Raw genomic sequence first — 16,575 nt, forward strand, 5'->3', positions numbered from 1 at the left:
TGAGGACCGGACCGGGCATTCTAAAACACCGTCTGCGTTGCCTTCGGTGCTCAGAGCTTTTGGCAGTGCCATCTGCGTTTTGTTTGGTGGCCTGTGGTTTTTACACCAGTGTCTGTCTTGCCTTTGGTGACCCGTCTTTTTACAGTGTCGTTGGTATAGCATTTGGGGACCGCTGCTTTTAACTGTGCCGTCTCTAAGCCCTTTGGTGACAGGGGATTTTCAAGGCTCCGTCCATGTATCCTTAGGTGACCGGGAATTTTTACGGCGCCATTCGGATTTCTTTTGGCGATTGGTGGTGTTTATAGTGCGGTCCGTATCGCAGTGGGTGAAGGGTTCTTTTCCTATCGCCGCCGTCGATTATTTCTCCAGTTTCTCTCCAGCAATGTCTCGTTCTGAGGGCAGCCCTGGAGTCCGTGCCCGGGCTCCGATTTCAGGGAGAAACGTGGGTTGGTCCTCTCCCTGCAGCCTCCGTGGTCTCTCTCTCCGCACCACACGTTCCTCCTCCGTGGTCGTTGCTACTGGCTGTCCCTCCGCGTCCTGTCCTAACGACCGCTCCTTGTTCTGTCCCCATTGTTCCGTATTTCTTTCGGTTCTACACATCAACTTGAGTTTCTTAGCTGTGGGTAAGTCCGGTTTAAAAAACACGGGTTTCTTTCCTTTTTTTTTTTTTTTTTTTTGATGTCCGCCTTGCATCCGCCTTGCATCCGCTCACCAGCCAGGAGAGCATAAATATCGAGGCTGCGGACAACGCCGCAGGCTTCGTCTCCTGCATCAGCTCAGACGCTGGTTGTCCTCGTGGTCCGAAGTCTCGGCCGAGATGGAGCAGCACTTTCTCGACGTCGGGAAGTCGGCTTGGGACGCCGCTGACGGGGCGCCGCAGCCCCAGCCTCCGTGCTTGCCGGTCTCCGAAGACCGGGGGCCGTGGCCGCTGCCCTTCTACCCGGTACTGGGAGAGTCCGCGGGCCACTACGACGCTTACCAGGGGCGACTGCTCTTCAGTCCTTGTTGGCAGCTGCCCTCGGTCTACGGCACGTACAAGGACTTGACCGCGGCCCAGAGCTCCTGGGAGGGAAGCCCAGGGCAGCCCGGTCTGGGTCCCTCGCCAGAGACGCCAGAGACGCCGGAGACGCCGGAGACGCCGGAGACGCCGGAGACGCCGGAGACGCCCGAGTCGCCAGAGAGCCCAGCGGAACCCTCCCGAGAGCCTGTGCCCGCGAAGGAAACTGCCTTGGAGCTGCTTTCCGAGACCCTGTGTCCCAGCGCCAGAGACCAAGTGCAAGGCGCCCAGAGCTGCGAAGGCGCGCGCCCCGCAGAGCGCCGCCCACCGCGGGCTCGGGTTGGACGGTGTGGTCGCGCGGACTTGTCGGGCTGCCTGCGGTGGATCCGTCGCGCCGTCTGCTCCCTGAGCCGCGCGGCTGCGGGCTGCTGCGGGATCTTCGTGGACGTTAAAGAGCCCCGAGACTGCGGCGGGAGGGAGCCCTGGGTTGGGGGGCGCCCGGGGTGAAAAGATCTCGGTTTCCAATAAAACTGCATGACCTTCCTTCGGTGTCCCGTGTCAGTTAGCGCCCCTTTCCCTCTGCAGCCCTGGTCGCTGCCCTTTCCTCCTTCCCTCCTGCCTCTGCACTTCTTGCTTTTACTTGTCATTTTTCACTTCCACCGTTTCTTACCGGCTTTCAGTGGCCGGCAGTTCCTTGCGCTAAATCACAGTGCTGTGCACAAATTTTTAATCCTGGACGTGATTCGTCACAGAAACGGCCTTAGAGCGGGTTCACTCCGTTTTCAACTACACTCCCTTTTCCTTATTTCCTTGGGGGAGCAGAGCTTTTGACAGGGCCGTTCCTATTGCCTCAGGTTCCCAGTACCTTTGATAGCGCCTTCCTTACGTCTTTGACTGACAGGTACCTTGTACAGCGCGGATGGTATAGCATTTGGCGAGCGCTGCTTTTAACAGCGTCGTCCGTAGGTCCCTTGGGACCTGGAATTTTTACAGCGCCCTTCGAATTTCCTTTGGTGACCGACCGGCGTTTTTTATATAGTGCGGTCCGCATAGCATTTCGTGAACTGTGCTTTGTACAGTGCCGTCCGTTTTGCACTCGGTGACCGCTGCTTGTAACGTCGCCGTCTGTATGTCCTTAGGTGACCGGGAATTTTTACAGCCCCGTTGGTATTTTCATTGGCGACCCACGTTTTTTTATACTGTGGTCCGTATTGCATTTGGTGACCGCTGCTTGTAACAGCGACCTCTATCATTTTCTCCTGTAACAGCGCCTTCGGTGTAGCATTTGATTACCGCCGGTTTTACAGCGCCTTTCCAGCGCCATCGTCTTTGACCAACTATCACATCACTGTCTTCTCTTCAGCGACCCGACTTTTTACAGCATTGTCGGTATAGGCTTTGGGGACCGCTGCTTTTCACAGCGCTGTCCCTATGTCCTTTGGTGACCGGGGATTTTTACAGCGCCGTCGGATTTTCCCTTTTTGACCGGGGATTTTTACAGCGCCATTGGTATTGTCTTTGGCGACCCGCGTTTTTTTATACTGCGGTCCGTATTGCAAGTGGTAACGGCTGCTTGTGAGAGCGCGGTCCGTACGTCCTTAGGTGACCGGGGATTTTTACAGCGCCATTCGTATTTCCTTTGGTGAACTGTGTTTTTTATAACGCGGTCCGCATTGCACTTGGGGAACGGTGCTCTTTACAGCGCCGTCGGTATAGCATTTGGTGAACTGCTGCTTTTAACTGCGCTGTCCCTATGTCCTCTGGTGACCAGGGATTTATTTTTACAGTGCCGTCGGTATTTTCTTTGAGGACCGGACCGGGCATTCTAAAACACCGTCTGCGTTGCCTTCGGTGCTCAGAGCTTTTGGCAGTGCCATCTGCGTTTTGTTTGGTGGCCTGTGGTTTTTACACCAGTGTCTGTCTTGCCTTTGGTGACCCGTCTTTTTACAGTGTCGTTGGTATAGCATTTGGGGACCGCTGCTTTTAACTGTGCCGTCTCTAAGCCCTTTGGTGACAGGGGATTTTCAAGGCTCCGTCCATATATCCTTAGGTGACCGGGAATTTTTACGGCGCCATTCGGATTTCTTTTGGCGATTGGTGGTGTTTATAGTGCGGTCCGTATCGCAGTGGGTGAAGGGTTCTTTTCCTATCGCCGCCGTCGATTATTTCTCCAGTTTCTCTCCAGCAATGTCTCGTTCTGAGGGCAGCCCTGGAGTCCGTGCCCGGGCTCCGATTTCAGGGAGAAACGTGGGTTGGTCCTCTCCCTGCAGCCTCCGTGGTCTCTCTCTCCGCACCACACGTTCCTCCTCCGTGGTCGTTGCTACTGGCTGTCCCTCCGCGTCCTGTCCTAACGACCGCTCCTTGTTCTGTCCCCATTGTTCCGTATTTCTTTCGGTTCTACACATCAACTTGAGTTTCTTAGCTGTGGGTAAGTCCGGTTTAAAAAACACGGGTTTCTTTCCTTCCTTCCTTTTTTTTTTTTTTTGATGTCCGCCTTGCATCCGCCTTGCATCCGCTCACCAGCCAGGAGAGCATAAATATCGAGGCTGCGGACAACGCCGCAGGCTTCGTCTCCTGCATCAGCTCAGACGCTGGTTGTCCTCGTGGTCCGAAGTCTCGGCCGAGATGGAGCAGCACTTTCTCGACGTCGGGAAGTCGGCTTGGGACGCCGCTGACGGGGCGCCGCAGCCCCAGCCTCCGTGCTTGCCGGTCTCCGAAGACCGGGGGCCGTGGCCGCTGCCCTTCTACCCGGTACTGGGAGAGTCCGCGGGCGACTACGACGCTTACCAGGGGCGACTGCTCTTCAGTCCTTGTTGGCAGCTGCCCTCGGTCTACGGCACGTACAAGGACTTGACCGCGGCCCAGAGCTCCTGGGAGGGAAGCCCAGGGCAGCCGGGTCTGGGTCCCTCGCCAGAGACGCCAGAGACGCCGGAGACGCCGGAGACGCCGGAGACGCCGGAGACGCCCGAGTCGCCAGAGAGCCCAGCGGAACCCTCCCGAGAGCCTGTGCCCGCGAAGGAAACTGCCTTGGAGCTGCTTTCCGAGACCCTGTGTCCCAGCGCCAGAGACCAAGTGCAAGGCGCCCAGAGCTGCGAAGGCGCGCGCCCCGCAGAGCGCCGCCCACCGCGGGCTCGGGTTGGACGGTGTGGTCGCGCGGACTTGTCGGGCTGCCTGCGGTGGATCCGTCGCGCCGTCTGCTCCCTGAGCCGCGCGGCTGCGGGCTGCTGCGGGATCTTCGTGGACGTTAAAGAGCCCCGAGACTGCGGCGGGAGGGAGCCCTGGGTTGGGGGGCGCCCGGGGTGAAAAGATCTCGGTTTCCAATAAAACTGCATGACCTTCCTTCGGTGTCCCGTGTCAGTTAGCGCCCCTTTCCCTCTGCAGCCCTGGTCGCTGCCCTTTCCTCCTTCCCTCCTGCCTCTGCACTTCTTGCTTTTACTTGTCATTTTTCACTTCCACCGTTTCTTACCGGCTTTCAGTGGCCGGCAGTTCCTTGCGCTAAATCACAGTGCTGTGCACAAATTTTTAATCCTGGACGTGATTCGTCACAGAAACGGCCTTAGAGCGGGTTCACTCCGTTTTCAACTACACTCCCTTTTCCTTATTTCCTTGGGGGAGCAGAGCTTTTGACAGGGCCGTTCCTATTGCCTCAGGTTCCCAGTACCTTTGATAGCGCCTTCCTTACGTCTTTGACTGACAGGTACCTTGTACAGCGCGGATGGTATAGCATTTGGTGAGCGCTGCTTTTAACAGCGTCGTCCGTAGGTCCCTTGGGACCTGGAATTTTTACAGCGCCCTTCGAATTTCCTTTGGTGACCGACCGGCGTTTTTTATATAGTGCGGTCCGCATAGCATTTCGTGAACTGTGCTTTGTACAGTGCCGTCCGTTTTGCACTTGGTGACCGCTGCTTGTAACGTCGCCGTCTGTATGTCCTTAGGTGACCGGGAATTTTTACAGCCCCGTTGGTATTTTCATTGGCGACCCACGTTTTTTTATACTGTGGTCCGTATTGCATTTGGTGACCGCTGCTTGTAACAGTGCCTTCGGTGTAGCATTTGATTACCGCCGGTTTTAACAGCGCTGTCCCTATGTCCTTTGGTGACCGGGGATTTTTACAGCGCCGTCGGATTTTCCCTTTTTGACCGGGGATTTTTACAGCGCCATTGGTATTGTCTTTGGCGACCCGCGTTTTTTTATACTGCGGTCCGTATTGCAAGTGGTAACGGCTGCTTGTAAGAGCGCCGTCCGTACGTCCTTAGGTGACCGGGGATTTTTACAGCGCCATTCGTATTTCCTTTGGTGAACTGTGTTTTTTATAACGCGGTCCGCATTGCACTTGGGGAACGGTGCTCTTTACAGCGCCGTCGGTATAGCATAAGGTGAACTGCTGCTTTTAACTGCGCTGTCCCTATGTCCTCTGGTGACCAGGGATTTATTTTTACAGTGAGGTCAGTATTTTCCTTGAGGACCGGACCGGGCATTCTAAAACACCGTCTGCGTTGCCTTCGGTGCTCAGAGCTTTTGGCAGTGCCATCTGCGTTTTGTTTGGTGGCCTGTGGTTTTTACACCAGTGTCTGTCTTGCCTTTGGTGACCCGTCTTTTTACAGTGTCGTTGGTATAGCATTTGGGGACCGCTGCTTTTAACTGTGCCGTCTCTAAGCCCTTTGGTGACCGGGGATTTTTAAAGCTCCGTCCATATATCCTTAGGTGACCGGGAATTTTTACGGCGCCATTCCATTTCTTTTGGCGATTGGTGGTGTTTATAGTGCGGTCCGTATCGCAGTGGGTGAAGGGTTCTTTTCCTATCGCCGCCGTCGATTATTTCTCCAGTTTCTCTCCAGCAATGTCTCGTTCTGAGGGCAGCCCTGGAGTCCGTGCCCGGGCTCCGATTTCAGGGAGAAACGTGGGTTGGTCCTCTCCCTGCAGCCTCCGTGGTCTCTCTCCGCACCACACGTTCCTCCTCCGTGGTCGGCGCTACTGGCTGTCCCTCCGCGTCCTGTCCTAACGACCGCTCCTTGTTCTGTCCCCATTGTTCCGTATTTCTTTCGGTTCTACACATCAACTTGAGTTTGTTAGCTGTGGGTAAGTCCGTTTTAAAAAACACGGGTTTCTTTCCTTTTTTTTTTTTTTTTTTTTGCAGTCCGCCTTGCATCCGCTCACCAGCCAGGAGAGCATAAATATCGAGGCTGCGGACAACGCCGCAGGCTTCGTCTCCTGCATCAGCTCAGACGCTGGTTGTCCTCGTGGTCCGAAGTCTCGGCCGAGATGGAGCAGCACTTTCTCGACGTCGGGAAGTCGGCTTGGGACGCCGCTGACGGGGCGCCGCAGCCCCAGCCTCCGTGCTTGCCGGTCTCCGAAGACCGGGGGCCGTGGCCGCTGCCCTTCTACCCGGTACTGGGAGAGTCCGCGGGCCACTACGACGCTTACCAGGGGCGACTGCTCTTCAGTCCTTGTTGGCAGCTGCCCTCGGTCTACGGCACGTACAAGGACTTGACCGCGGCCCAGAGCTCCTGGGAGGGAAGCCCAGGGCAGCCGGGTCTGGGTCCCTCGCCAGAGACGCCAGAGACGCCGGAGACGCCGGAGACGCCGGAGACGCCCGAGTCGCCAGAGAGCCCAGCGGAACCCTCCCGAGAGCCTGTGCCCGCGAAGGAAACTGCCTTGGAGCTGCTTTCCGAGACCCTGTGTCCCAGCGCCAGAGACCAAGTGCAAGGCGCCCAGAGCTGCGAAGGCGCGCGCCCCGCAGAGCGCCGCCCACCGCGGGCTCGGGTTGGACGGTGTGGTCGCGCGGACTTGTCGGGCTGCCTGCGGTGGATCCGTCGCGCCGTCTGCTCCCTGAGCCGCGCGGCTGCGGGCTGCTGCGGGATCTTCGTGGACGTTAAAGAGCCCCGAGACTGCGGCGGGAGGGAGCCCTGGGTTGGGGGGCGCCCGGGGTGAAAAGATCTCGGTTTCCAATAAAACTGCATGACCTTCCTTCGGTGTCCCGTGTCAGTTAGCGCCCCTTTCCCTCTGCAGCCCTGGTCGCTGCCCTTTCCTCCTTCCCTCCTGCCTCTGCACTTCTTGCTTTTACTTGTCATTTTTCACTTCCACCGTTTCTTACTGGCTTTCAGTGGCCGGCAGTTCCTTGCGCTAAATCACAGTGCTGTGCACAAATTTTTAATCCTGGACGTGATTCGTCACAGAAACGACCTTAGAGCGGGTTCACTCCGTTTTCAACTACACTCCCTTTTCCTTATTTCCTTGGGGGAGCAGAGCTTTTGACAGGGCCGTTCCTATTGCCTCAGGTTCCCAGTACCTTTGATAGCGCCTTCCTTACGTCTTTGACTGACAGGTACCTTGTACAGCGCGGATGGTATAGCATTTGGCGAGCGCTGCTTTTAACAGCGTCGTCCGTAGGTCCCTTGGGACCTGGAATTTTTACAGCGCCCTTCGAATTTCCTTTGGTGAGCGACCGGCGTTTTTTATATAGTGCGGTCCCCATAGCATTTCGTGAACTGTGCTTTGTACAGTGCCGTCCGTTTTGCATTTGGTGACCGCTGCTTGTAACGTCGCCGTCCGTATGTCCTTAGGTGACCGGGAATTTTTACAGCGCCGATGGTATTTTCATTGGCGACCCACGTTTTTTTATACTGTGGTCCGTATTGCATTTGGTGACCGCTGCTTGTAACAGCGTGTCCCTACCCCGGGGATTTTTCCAGCGCCAATCGTATCCTTTATCGTGACCGCTGTTTTTCATAATGCGTTTCGTATTGCATTTGGTGACCGCTGCTTGTAACAGCGCCTTCGGTGTAGAATTTGATTACCGCCGGTTTTAACAACGCCGTCCCTGTGTCCTTTGGTGACTGGGAAGTTTTACAGCGCCATCGGTATTTTCTTTGAGGACCGGACCGGGGATTTTAAGACACCGTCCGTGTTGCCTTCGGTGCTCAGAGCTCTCGAAAGTGCCATCTGCGTTTCGTTTGCTGATCTGTGGTTTTTACATCACTGTCTGTCTTGCCTTCAGTGACCCGACTTTTTACAGCATTGTCGGTATAGGCTTTGGGGACCGCTGCTTTTCACAGCGCTGTCCCTATGTCCTTTGGTGACCGGGGATTTTTTACAGCGCCGTCGGATTTTCCCTTTTTGACCGGGGATTTTTACAGCGCCATTGGTATTGTCTTTGGCGACCCGCGTTTTTTTATACTGCGGTCCGTATTGCATGTGGTAACGGCTGCTTGTGAGAGCGCGGTCCGTACGTCCTTAGGTGACCGGGGATTTTTACAGCGCCATTCGTATTTCCTTTGGTGAACTGTGTTTTTTATAACGCGGTCCGCATTGCACTTGGGGAACGGTGCTCTTTACAGCGCCGTCGGTATAGCATTTGGTGAACTGCTGCTTTTAACTGCGCTGTCCCTATGTCCTCTGGTGACCAGGGATTTATTTTTACAGTGAGGTCAGTATTTTCCTTGAGGACCGGACCGGGCATTCTAAAACACCGTCTGCGTTGCCTTCGGTGCTCAGAGCTTTTGGCAGTGCCATCTGCGTTTTGTTTGGTGGCCTGTGGTTTTTACACCAGTGTCTGTCTTGCCTTTGGTGACCCGTCTTTTTACAGTGTCGTTGGTATAGCATTTGGGGACCGCTGCTTTTAACTGTGCCGTCTCTAAGCCCTTTGGTGACCGGGGATTTTTAAAGCTCCGTCCATATATCCTTAGGTGACCGGGAATTTTTACGGCGCCATTCCGGATTTCTTTTGGCGATTGGTGGTGTTTATAGTGCGGTCCGTATCGCAGTGGGTGAAGGGTTCTTTTCCTATCGCCGCCGTCGATTATTTCTCCAGTTTCTCTCCAGCAATGTCTCGTTCTGAGGGCAGCCCTGGAGTCCGTGCCCGGGCTCCGATTTCAGGGAGAAACGTGGGTTGGTCCTCTCCCTGCAGCCTCCGTGGTCTCTCTCTCCGCACCACACGTTCCTCCTCCGTGGTCGGCGCTACTGGCTGTCCCTCCGCGTCCTGTCCTAACGACCGCTCCTTGTTCTGTCCCCATTGTTCCGTATTTCTTTCGGTTCTACACATCAACTTGAGTTTGTTAGCTGTGGGTAAGTCCGTTTTAAAAAACACGGGTTTCTTTCCTTCATTTTTTTTTTTTTGAAGTCCGCCTTGCATCCGCCTTGCATCCGCTCACCAGCCAGGAGAGCATAAATATCGAGGCTGCGGACAACGCCGCAGGCTTCGTCTCCTGCATCAGCTCAGACGCTGGTTGTCCTCGTGGTCCGAAGTCTCGGCCGAGATGGAGCAGCACTTTCTCGACGTCGGGAAGTCGGCTTGGGACGCCGCTGACGGGGCGCCGCAGCCCCAGCCTCCGTGCTTGCCGGTCTCCGAAGACCGGGGGCCGTGGCCGCTGCCCTTCTACCCGGTACTGGGAGAGTCCGCGGGCGACTACGACGCTTACCAGGGGCGACTGCTCTTCAGTCCTTGTTGGCAGCTGCCCTCGGTCTACGGCACGTACAAGGACTTGACCGCGGCCCAGAGCTCCTGGGAGGGAAGCCCAGGGCAGCCGGGTCTGGGTCCCTCGCCAGAGACGCCAGAGACCCCGGAGACGCCAGAGACGCCAGAGACGCCGGAGTCGCCAGAGAGCCCAGCGGAACCCTCCCGAGAGCCTGTGCCCGCGAAGGAAACTGCCTTGGAGCTGCTTTCCGAGACCCTGTGTCCCAGCGCCAGAGACCAAGTGCAAGGCGCCCAGAGCTGCGAAGGCGCGCGCCCCGCAGAGCGCCGCCCACCGCGGGCTCGGGTTGGACGGTGTGGTCGCGCGGACTTGTCGGGCTGCCTGCGGTGGATCCGTCGCGCCATCTGCTCCCTGAGCCGCGCGGTTGCGGGCTGCTGCGGGATCTTCGTGGACGTTAAAGAGCCCCGAGACTGCGGCGGGAGGGAGCCCTGGGTTGGGGGGCGCCCGGGGTGAAAAGATCTCGGTTTCCAATAAAACTGCATGACCTTCCTTCGGTGTCCCGTGTCAGTTAGCGCCCCTTTCCCTCTGCAGCCCTGGTCGCTGCCCTTTCCTCCTTCCCCCCTGCCTCTGCACTTCTTGCTTTTACTTGTCATTTTTCACTTCCACCGTTTCTTACTGGCTTTCAGTGGCCGGCAGTTCCTTGCGCTAAATCACAGTGCTGTGCACAAATTTTTAATCCTGGACGTGATTCGTCACAGAAACGACCTTAGAGCGGGTTCACTCCGTTTTCAACTACACTCCCTTTTCCTTATTTCCTTGGGGGAGCAGAGCTTTTGACAGGGCCGTTCCTATTGCCTCAGGTTCCCAGTACCTTTGATAGCGCCTTCCTTACGTCTTTGACTGACAGGTACCTTGTACAGCGCGGATGGTATAGCATTTGGCGAGCGCTGCTTTTAACAGCGTCGTCCGTAGGTCCCTTGGGACCTGGAATTTTTACAGCGCCCTTCGAATTTCCTTTGGTGAGCGACCGGCGTTTTTTATATAGTGCGGTCCGCATAGCATTTCGTGAACTGTGCTTTGTACAGTGCCGTCCGTTTTGCACTTGGTGACCGCTGCTTGTAACGTCGCCGTCTGTATGTCCTTAGGTGACCGGGAATTTTTACAGCCCCGTTGGTATTTTCATTGGCGACCCACGTTTTTTTATACTGTGGTCCGTATTGCATTTGGTGACCGCTGCTTGTAACAGCGCTGTCCCTACGTCCTTTGGTGACGGGGATTTTTCCAGCGCCAATCGTATCCCTTATCTACCTTTTTCAATCGTTTCGTATTGCATTTGGTGACCGCTGCTTGTAACAGCGACTTCGGTGTAGCATTTGATTACCGCCGGTTTTAACAGCGCCGTCCCTGTGTCCTTTGGTGACTGGGAAGTTTTTCAGCGCCATCGGTCTTTTCTTTGAGGACCGGACCGGGGATTTTAAGACACCGTCCGTGTTGCCTTCGGTGCTCAGAGCTCTCGAAAGTGCCATCTGCGTTTCGTTTGCTGATCTGTGGTTTTTACATCACTGTCTGTCTTGCCTTCAGTGACCCGACTTTTTACAGCATTGTCGGTATAGGCTTTGGGGACCGCTGCTTTTCACAGCGCTGTCCCTATGTCCTTTGGTGACCGGGGATTTTTACAGCGCCATTGGTATTTTCCCTTTTTGACCGGCATTTTTTACAGCGCCTGGCCTATCATCTGTTGGCGCTTTTTATGCTGCGGTCCGTATTGCATGTGGTGACGGCTGCTTGTGAGAGCGCTGTCCGTACGTCCTTAGGTGACCGGGGATTTTTACAGCGCCATTCGTATTTCCCTTGGTGAACTGTGTTTTTTATAACGCGGTCGCTGCACTTGGGAGTGCATCACTCTTTACAGCGCCGTCGGTATCTGTGTTTTACGCTGGTGACCAGGGATTTATTTTTACAGTGCGGTCAGTAGTTTTTTTGAGGACCGGACCGGGCATTCTAAAACACAATCTGTGTTGCCTTCGGTGCTCAGAGCTTTTGGCAGCGCCATCTGCGTTTTGTTTGGTGGCCTGTGGTTTTTACACCAGTGTCTGTCTTGCCTTTGGTGACCCATCTTTTTACAGTGCCGTTGGTATAGCATTTGGGGACCGCTGCTTTTAACTGTGCCGTCCCTAAGAGCCCTTTAGTGTCCTTTTCTTTTGAAGGCGGTTTCATTATTACTTTTGTGACCGGAGCTTTTTAGAGTGCCATCCAAGGTTCCTTTCATGAATGGAGCTTTTGACAGCCCCTGTTTTCAGGCTTGAGAAATGACCCCATTTCAGTTGTAGAAATGTAAACAAAATAGAAATCCTGTTTCTAAAACTAACCTCGAGGAGGCCTCCCAAAGGGAGGAGATAATGCCCCTTAGCTCAGCTATGACCAGGCTGGAACTCCTCGAGACATGCTGTCTGGGCCAGTTCTAAGTCTGCTCCTAGGTGCTCACTCAGGCTAGGTGCTGTGTGGTACCTGTGTCCTGGGGGGAGGGCAGACCCTGTGGATTGGGATAGGTCATCCAACCCCCAAGGGGAAGAGAACAGGCGAGGGGGACCAACCCCCCTCCCTGCCGCTGTCCTTGGCAGAAAGACTGGGTCCCGCTGCACTGGGAGCAGAGTGGGCACCCACTGCGGCCCCAGCCACGCTGTAAGTGCCCACGCCCCCGCGCCCCAGGCTGGGCTACCTGGGCAGGGCTGGACATTCCCTGCAGCTGGGGGGACCTTTGGGAAGGCCCTGGCTGACCTAAGGTGGAGGCTTTGGTTTTCGTCTAAGCTTTCCTGACCATGAGGGCTTGTCTGCCCTGCTTTTTCCCATAGTTCCAAATCTAAAGATCCCTTCTCTGGGAGACGTCCACCAGCCTTAAAGAGCTGCTGAGTTAGACAACAACAGTGCTCTGGTTCCTTAGAGCCCGTTCCCCACGGTAGGGGATTCGTAGAAACCTTTCAAGGAAACTTTTGAAGAAATAAAAGAAACTTTTTGGAAATTCCTCCTGCCGCAAGCACGGCGATGACAAAACCAGTTGGAGTTTTGCTTTCTCTCCGCCTGCACCTTTCAATCCTACTTCTTCCTAGTGAGGTGAGTGTAGTGGGTCGAAATGTGCTGTTGGTGGAAGACCGTCAGGGAGAGGTGTACCGGAGTACCCTCACCCCGCTTATGGGTCTCAGGTTCTCCCCCAAGCGTCTGACACTGCAAGGGGGGGGCTCGAAGCGCTAGGTGACCAACCTTTATATCGCGCTTCCCTGGATGAGCCCAGCGTTAAATGACTGTGATTGGAATTCCCTGTGAGGCCCCTGCACGTCGCGGGGATTGACCCCAGACACCTCCGCAAGGCCCCCACTCACGTAGGGACGCCTGAGATCTCAAGCCGGAGGGAGGAATGCCTCTTATCTTCGGTGCTCAGCAGGAAGCCGAGACACTCATGAAGAACCCTGGAACTAACTCTGAGTTCTACAAGCCATCTTCGGAGTCCGGTCAAAACCGAAACACTCATTCACTATCTGCTTTTCTGTTTACAGGCAGCAGGCGGAGGGAAAAGGCAAAATCAAAAGGGCTGCAAAAAGCAGCTTGTAAAGAAAGAATGCGCTGAGGCGCTTGTATCATTTGAGCCAAGTGAAAGGGAAATTCATCGCTCTCTCTCCCAAGCCTAAAGCCTGACTGGGGGTTGTGCGGGGGGGCGGGGGGGGATGGGCTTGTGCCTGCTGTTACAGGGTGCCTCTCGATTCGGGGGCTTTAGCTTGCAGCTGGCGGGCAACCTGGTGTTCTGTCCCGGTGCACGTTCCAGCTTCTCCTCTCACAAGCACCTTTATTGTGGCGAGCACCCTTGTGGCTCTTAACTGCTCGACCCCTGCCCGCGTGAAATGCAGCAGTTGCTTGGGAGGGACAGCAAGGCTCCTGCTTACTACAGAGGGCACACATAAAAAGTGGCCTCAAGACAGGGCAGCTGTGGAAGGAGTCTCTTTCTCTGAAATCCAACACCCCCTGCAACCTTACCAAAAAGCACTCGGTGTCATCTGACCTCACCAGAGCTGATGCACACACTCCAGTCAAGTTGGTGTGTTGTCCACAATGGCGGCTCGTACCCTGGGTCCCTGTTCCTGGGCCCCAGATGATGCAACTCTGGCCAGCAGAGTGGGTGTTGTGGAAGCGGTGAACAAATTCACACGGACTGCAGAGGTCCTGTGGAGGAAAGGGGACAGCGTGGTCACTCTCTGAGAGAGAGCATATCTTGGCCACTCTCTCAAGGGGAGAGCGCCTCAACCCTCCCTTGGACAGCCCTTTATTGCTTTCCAGGTGCCTCACATCAAAAAAGGTTCTCATTCATTTTCCTCGCATTTACTTTAAGTGACTACTTCTTATAGATAACAAAGGAAAAATGTTGCAAATGCAAGGGAAGCATAAAAATGATCGACCTGGTGGCATTTCATCCTTGGGACAGCTTAGCACAGACATTAGGGAGTTTCTTCAGAGATATACATAAAAGATCTGCAGTCTTAACTCAGGGTGAGGGAGTTTTAGCAAAAGCAAGCCTTAGAGCAGCCTAGGCACAATGCCAGCTGGTTCCCCATGACCAAGCCCAGCTGCACGCCTGGGTCCTGTGTGCTGCCTCACATTCCCTCGGTTTTCCCGTTCAATGCTGGCCTACATCCCCACCGCCATGCTGATTGGTTCCCTACACTGGACCCCATTACAAATTCCCCTGCCTCCTCCCCCCCCCCCATTCCCACAGCCCTTGGCTGCACCCTGTTCCAAGGCCACCAGGGCACTTGCTCCTGGCCACTGTTTCCAGTCATTGATGGCGGATGCCCTCCGTCCACCAGCTGTGCTGACCCTTAATGGGAGCCCAGAGCTCCTGGGAGGCAAGCCCAGCGCAGCCCAGTCTGGGTCCCTTGCCAGAGACGCTAAGGACCCCAGCAGCACCTGCCTGGGAGCCTGAGCCCACAGAGAAAACCGTGTCCCAGAGGATTTCCCAGGTGCTGTCACTTAACTCTGGTGACAGACTGTATGTCCCCAGGTGTTTGAAGGCAAGGGCCCTGCAGAGCACCGCCCCCACCCCGGGGCCCAGTTGGGTGGTGGGGCCCCTGCCGTGGGGGGCACTCTGAACCTTTCACATGGTCACAGGTCTGGGGGGCAGGGGGCTGCTCCGGTCCATCCCTGGCATCAGGCGGCAGGGCCAGGGGAAGCTGCTGGGATGCAGTTTCCTTTGCAGGCTCAGGAGCTCTGGCAGGTGCTGGGGGCTCGTCCTCTGTGACCCAGTTCAGAGACCAAGACTGGGCAGTGCTTCCCTTGGATTGCAGGGGCTTTGGGCTCCATTTAAGACTCTGTGCCTCCCCTAGACCGAGATCAGCCACCAACAAAGACTGGAAGGCTTGTCCTAAGTGCTGCGGTGGCCGGCGGGCTCTCTCCCTACCAGGTAGTCGGAGCAGCAGCCAAGCCCCCAAGTCTTCAGAGGCCAGCATCCACCGAGGCTGGGGCTATGGCGCCCCCGGGACTCCCAAGCTGGCTTCACAGCCTCCAGAAAGTGCTGCTCCATCTCGGAGACCTCTGAGCCGGGGGACACAAGCCTCGGAGCTTCTGCAGGAGACAAGGCCTGTGGCAGTACCAGCAGCCTGGGACTTTATCCTCTCCTGGATAGTGGGTGGGTGCAGGACAGATAAAAAAAAACATACAAGGAATTCATAACAGACCCAGCCGCCACTAATAAAGTCAAGGCAATCAATAGACTAAAGAAATACGAAAAAATATACTGAAGAGTGTAGAGCAGACCACGAGCACAGGGACAAAAAGCACAGCCAGCCCCGGGGAAGGAACCCAGACTGCAAACCCTCTGGGACGAGGACTGCAGGCAACTGCGGGGAAAGGGGAGGCAACAGCGCTCCCTGAACTCAGCCCGCACTCACCACCGTCCTGGCTGAGGAGCCCAAAGCAAACCGGCTGATGAGAAATGGAGACACGCGGGGCTCATCAGGGCGCACGGCGTCCCAGAAATTACAGGCGGGCGTTTGCTCCAAAAGTCGTCCAACCCCACACAACCATTCCGCCCGAAACAACGTAGCAGAAGCAACAGCAAAGCTCGGAGAACCAAGCAGTGCCCCTGGAGAGCAGGCCGTGTGCCCGCCGGCGAAGAACAGGGGGTCTCCGGGTCATCCTGCAGTCAGGCCTGGCGAGTCTCAGGTCCTGGGGGCTCCGGGGCACCAGGAGCGGTACCCACGGACTGGGGTTCAACCGGACTCTTCTCTGCTGCCCACGGCCTGGAAAGGCTATTTAGACCCTGCTTGATAGGAAGAGGATCTGGGGAGCTGCAGGACGCGCGGCTTATGAAGAGGACAAACAGGAAGCCGCTGACCTTTCCAGCGATTGGCTATCACAGCCGGGGTTTCCAGAATTCGGAGGATTGGTTAGCAGCCACCGCCTCAGACCATATTAGGAAGATGACTGAATTTTTTTCCCCAATATTCCAAGTCATTTGTACGAAATCAGTTTGGGTGATGTTATGAAACAAGTGCTCCGGGGATTTCCGAGGCTGGTCCACATTTTATTTCACTGTTACCCCTGGGAGCCCGGGCTTTGGCGATAGCGCCGCACTAACTGGGGGGCAGCACCCGCGTGCGCGTCCAGGCGGGTTTTGCTTTGGCCGCCACCCAGCTGCTTGCTCCTTGCTGGGCCCGGGCACCATCCTTGCGCCCCCTGCTCAGCCTCTCTCCTTCCCCACCGACCAGCGCTTTATCAGACCCGGTTTGGAGCACAGCCCACCTGGCTCCCGATTTCTCCGAGGGTTTCTCCTTGTAGCCCGGGGGTGGCTGCCAGCCGGGTGGGTTTCCATTGCTTCCCTTCTTCCCAAGTCCCCGCAGTCTGGGGCCCTTTGGGAGGCCCGGGCAGGAGCCGGCTCCGGCGGGCAGGCTGCGCTCCAGCCCTGCTGCTCCTCCCACTGCAGGGCCGCCCGGGCCCGCGGGGCGGCGCTGTGAGCGCATCAGAGGCAGCTCAGCGCTGGGAGAGCGTTCTCCTCGCGGGGAGTCCGGGGTAGGCGGCCACGGGCCCTGGTTTCCTCGGGGCAGCGAGGCCCTGGGAGTTCAAAGGGGTTTCTGTTTATTCTCCTAGAGGTCTTTTCTCTCCAATGATTTGCTCCTCAGAGG

General features: G+C 56.2%; 4 protein-coding genes and 1 long non-coding RNA gene across 5 annotated transcripts; 4 read left to right on the forward strand and 1 right to left on the reverse strand.

Moving 5' to 3' along the window:
• The first annotated feature begins 817 nt into the window (after positions 1-817).
• On the forward strand, positions 818-1,504 carry LOC128626173 (annexin-2 receptor-like). Its single transcript, XM_053657352.1, has one exon. It carries the CDS (start codon positions 818-820, stop codon positions 1,502-1,504), a length of 687 nt encoding a protein of 228 aa, XP_053513327.1.
• Positions 1,505-3,622: 2,118 nt separating this feature from the next.
• On the forward strand, positions 3,623-4,300 carry LOC128626174 (annexin-2 receptor-like). The gene has a single exon (XM_053657353.1). The coding sequence runs from the start codon at positions 3,623-3,625 to the stop codon at positions 4,298-4,300; it is 678 nt and encodes a 225-aa protein (XP_053513328.1).
• Positions 4,301-6,260: 1,960 nt separating this feature from the next.
• On the forward strand, positions 6,261-6,929 carry LOC128626175 (annexin-2 receptor-like). The gene has a single exon (XM_053657354.1). The coding sequence runs from the start codon at positions 6,261-6,263 to the stop codon at positions 6,927-6,929; it is 669 nt and encodes a 222-aa protein (XP_053513329.1).
• Positions 6,930-9,253: 2,324 nt separating this feature from the next.
• LOC128626176 (annexin-2 receptor-like) lies at positions 9,254-9,922 on the forward strand. Its single transcript, XM_053657355.1, has one exon. The coding sequence runs from the start codon at positions 9,254-9,256 to the stop codon at positions 9,920-9,922; it is 669 nt and encodes a 222-aa protein (XP_053513330.1).
• A 1,675-nt stretch (positions 9,923-11,597) lies between these two features.
• LOC128626159 (uncharacterized) lies at positions 11,598-16,026 on the reverse strand. Its single transcript, XR_008390086.1, has 3 exons — positions 15,343-16,026; positions 14,853-15,069; positions 11,598-13,621 (listed from the first exon to the last, which is right to left on the reverse strand). It is a non-coding gene; the product is annotated as an uncharacterized LOC128626159 (long non-coding RNA).
• Positions 16,027-16,575: the final 549 nt, after the last annotated feature.

The sequence above is a fragment of the Artibeus jamaicensis genome, unplaced genomic scaffold (assembly GCF_021234435.1).
Source record: "Artibeus jamaicensis isolate MK-2021 breed Jamaican fruit bat unplaced genomic scaffold, CSHL_Jam_final scaffold_369, whole genome shotgun sequence".
NCBI lineage: Eukaryota > Metazoa > Chordata > Mammalia > Chiroptera > Phyllostomidae > Artibeus > Artibeus jamaicensis.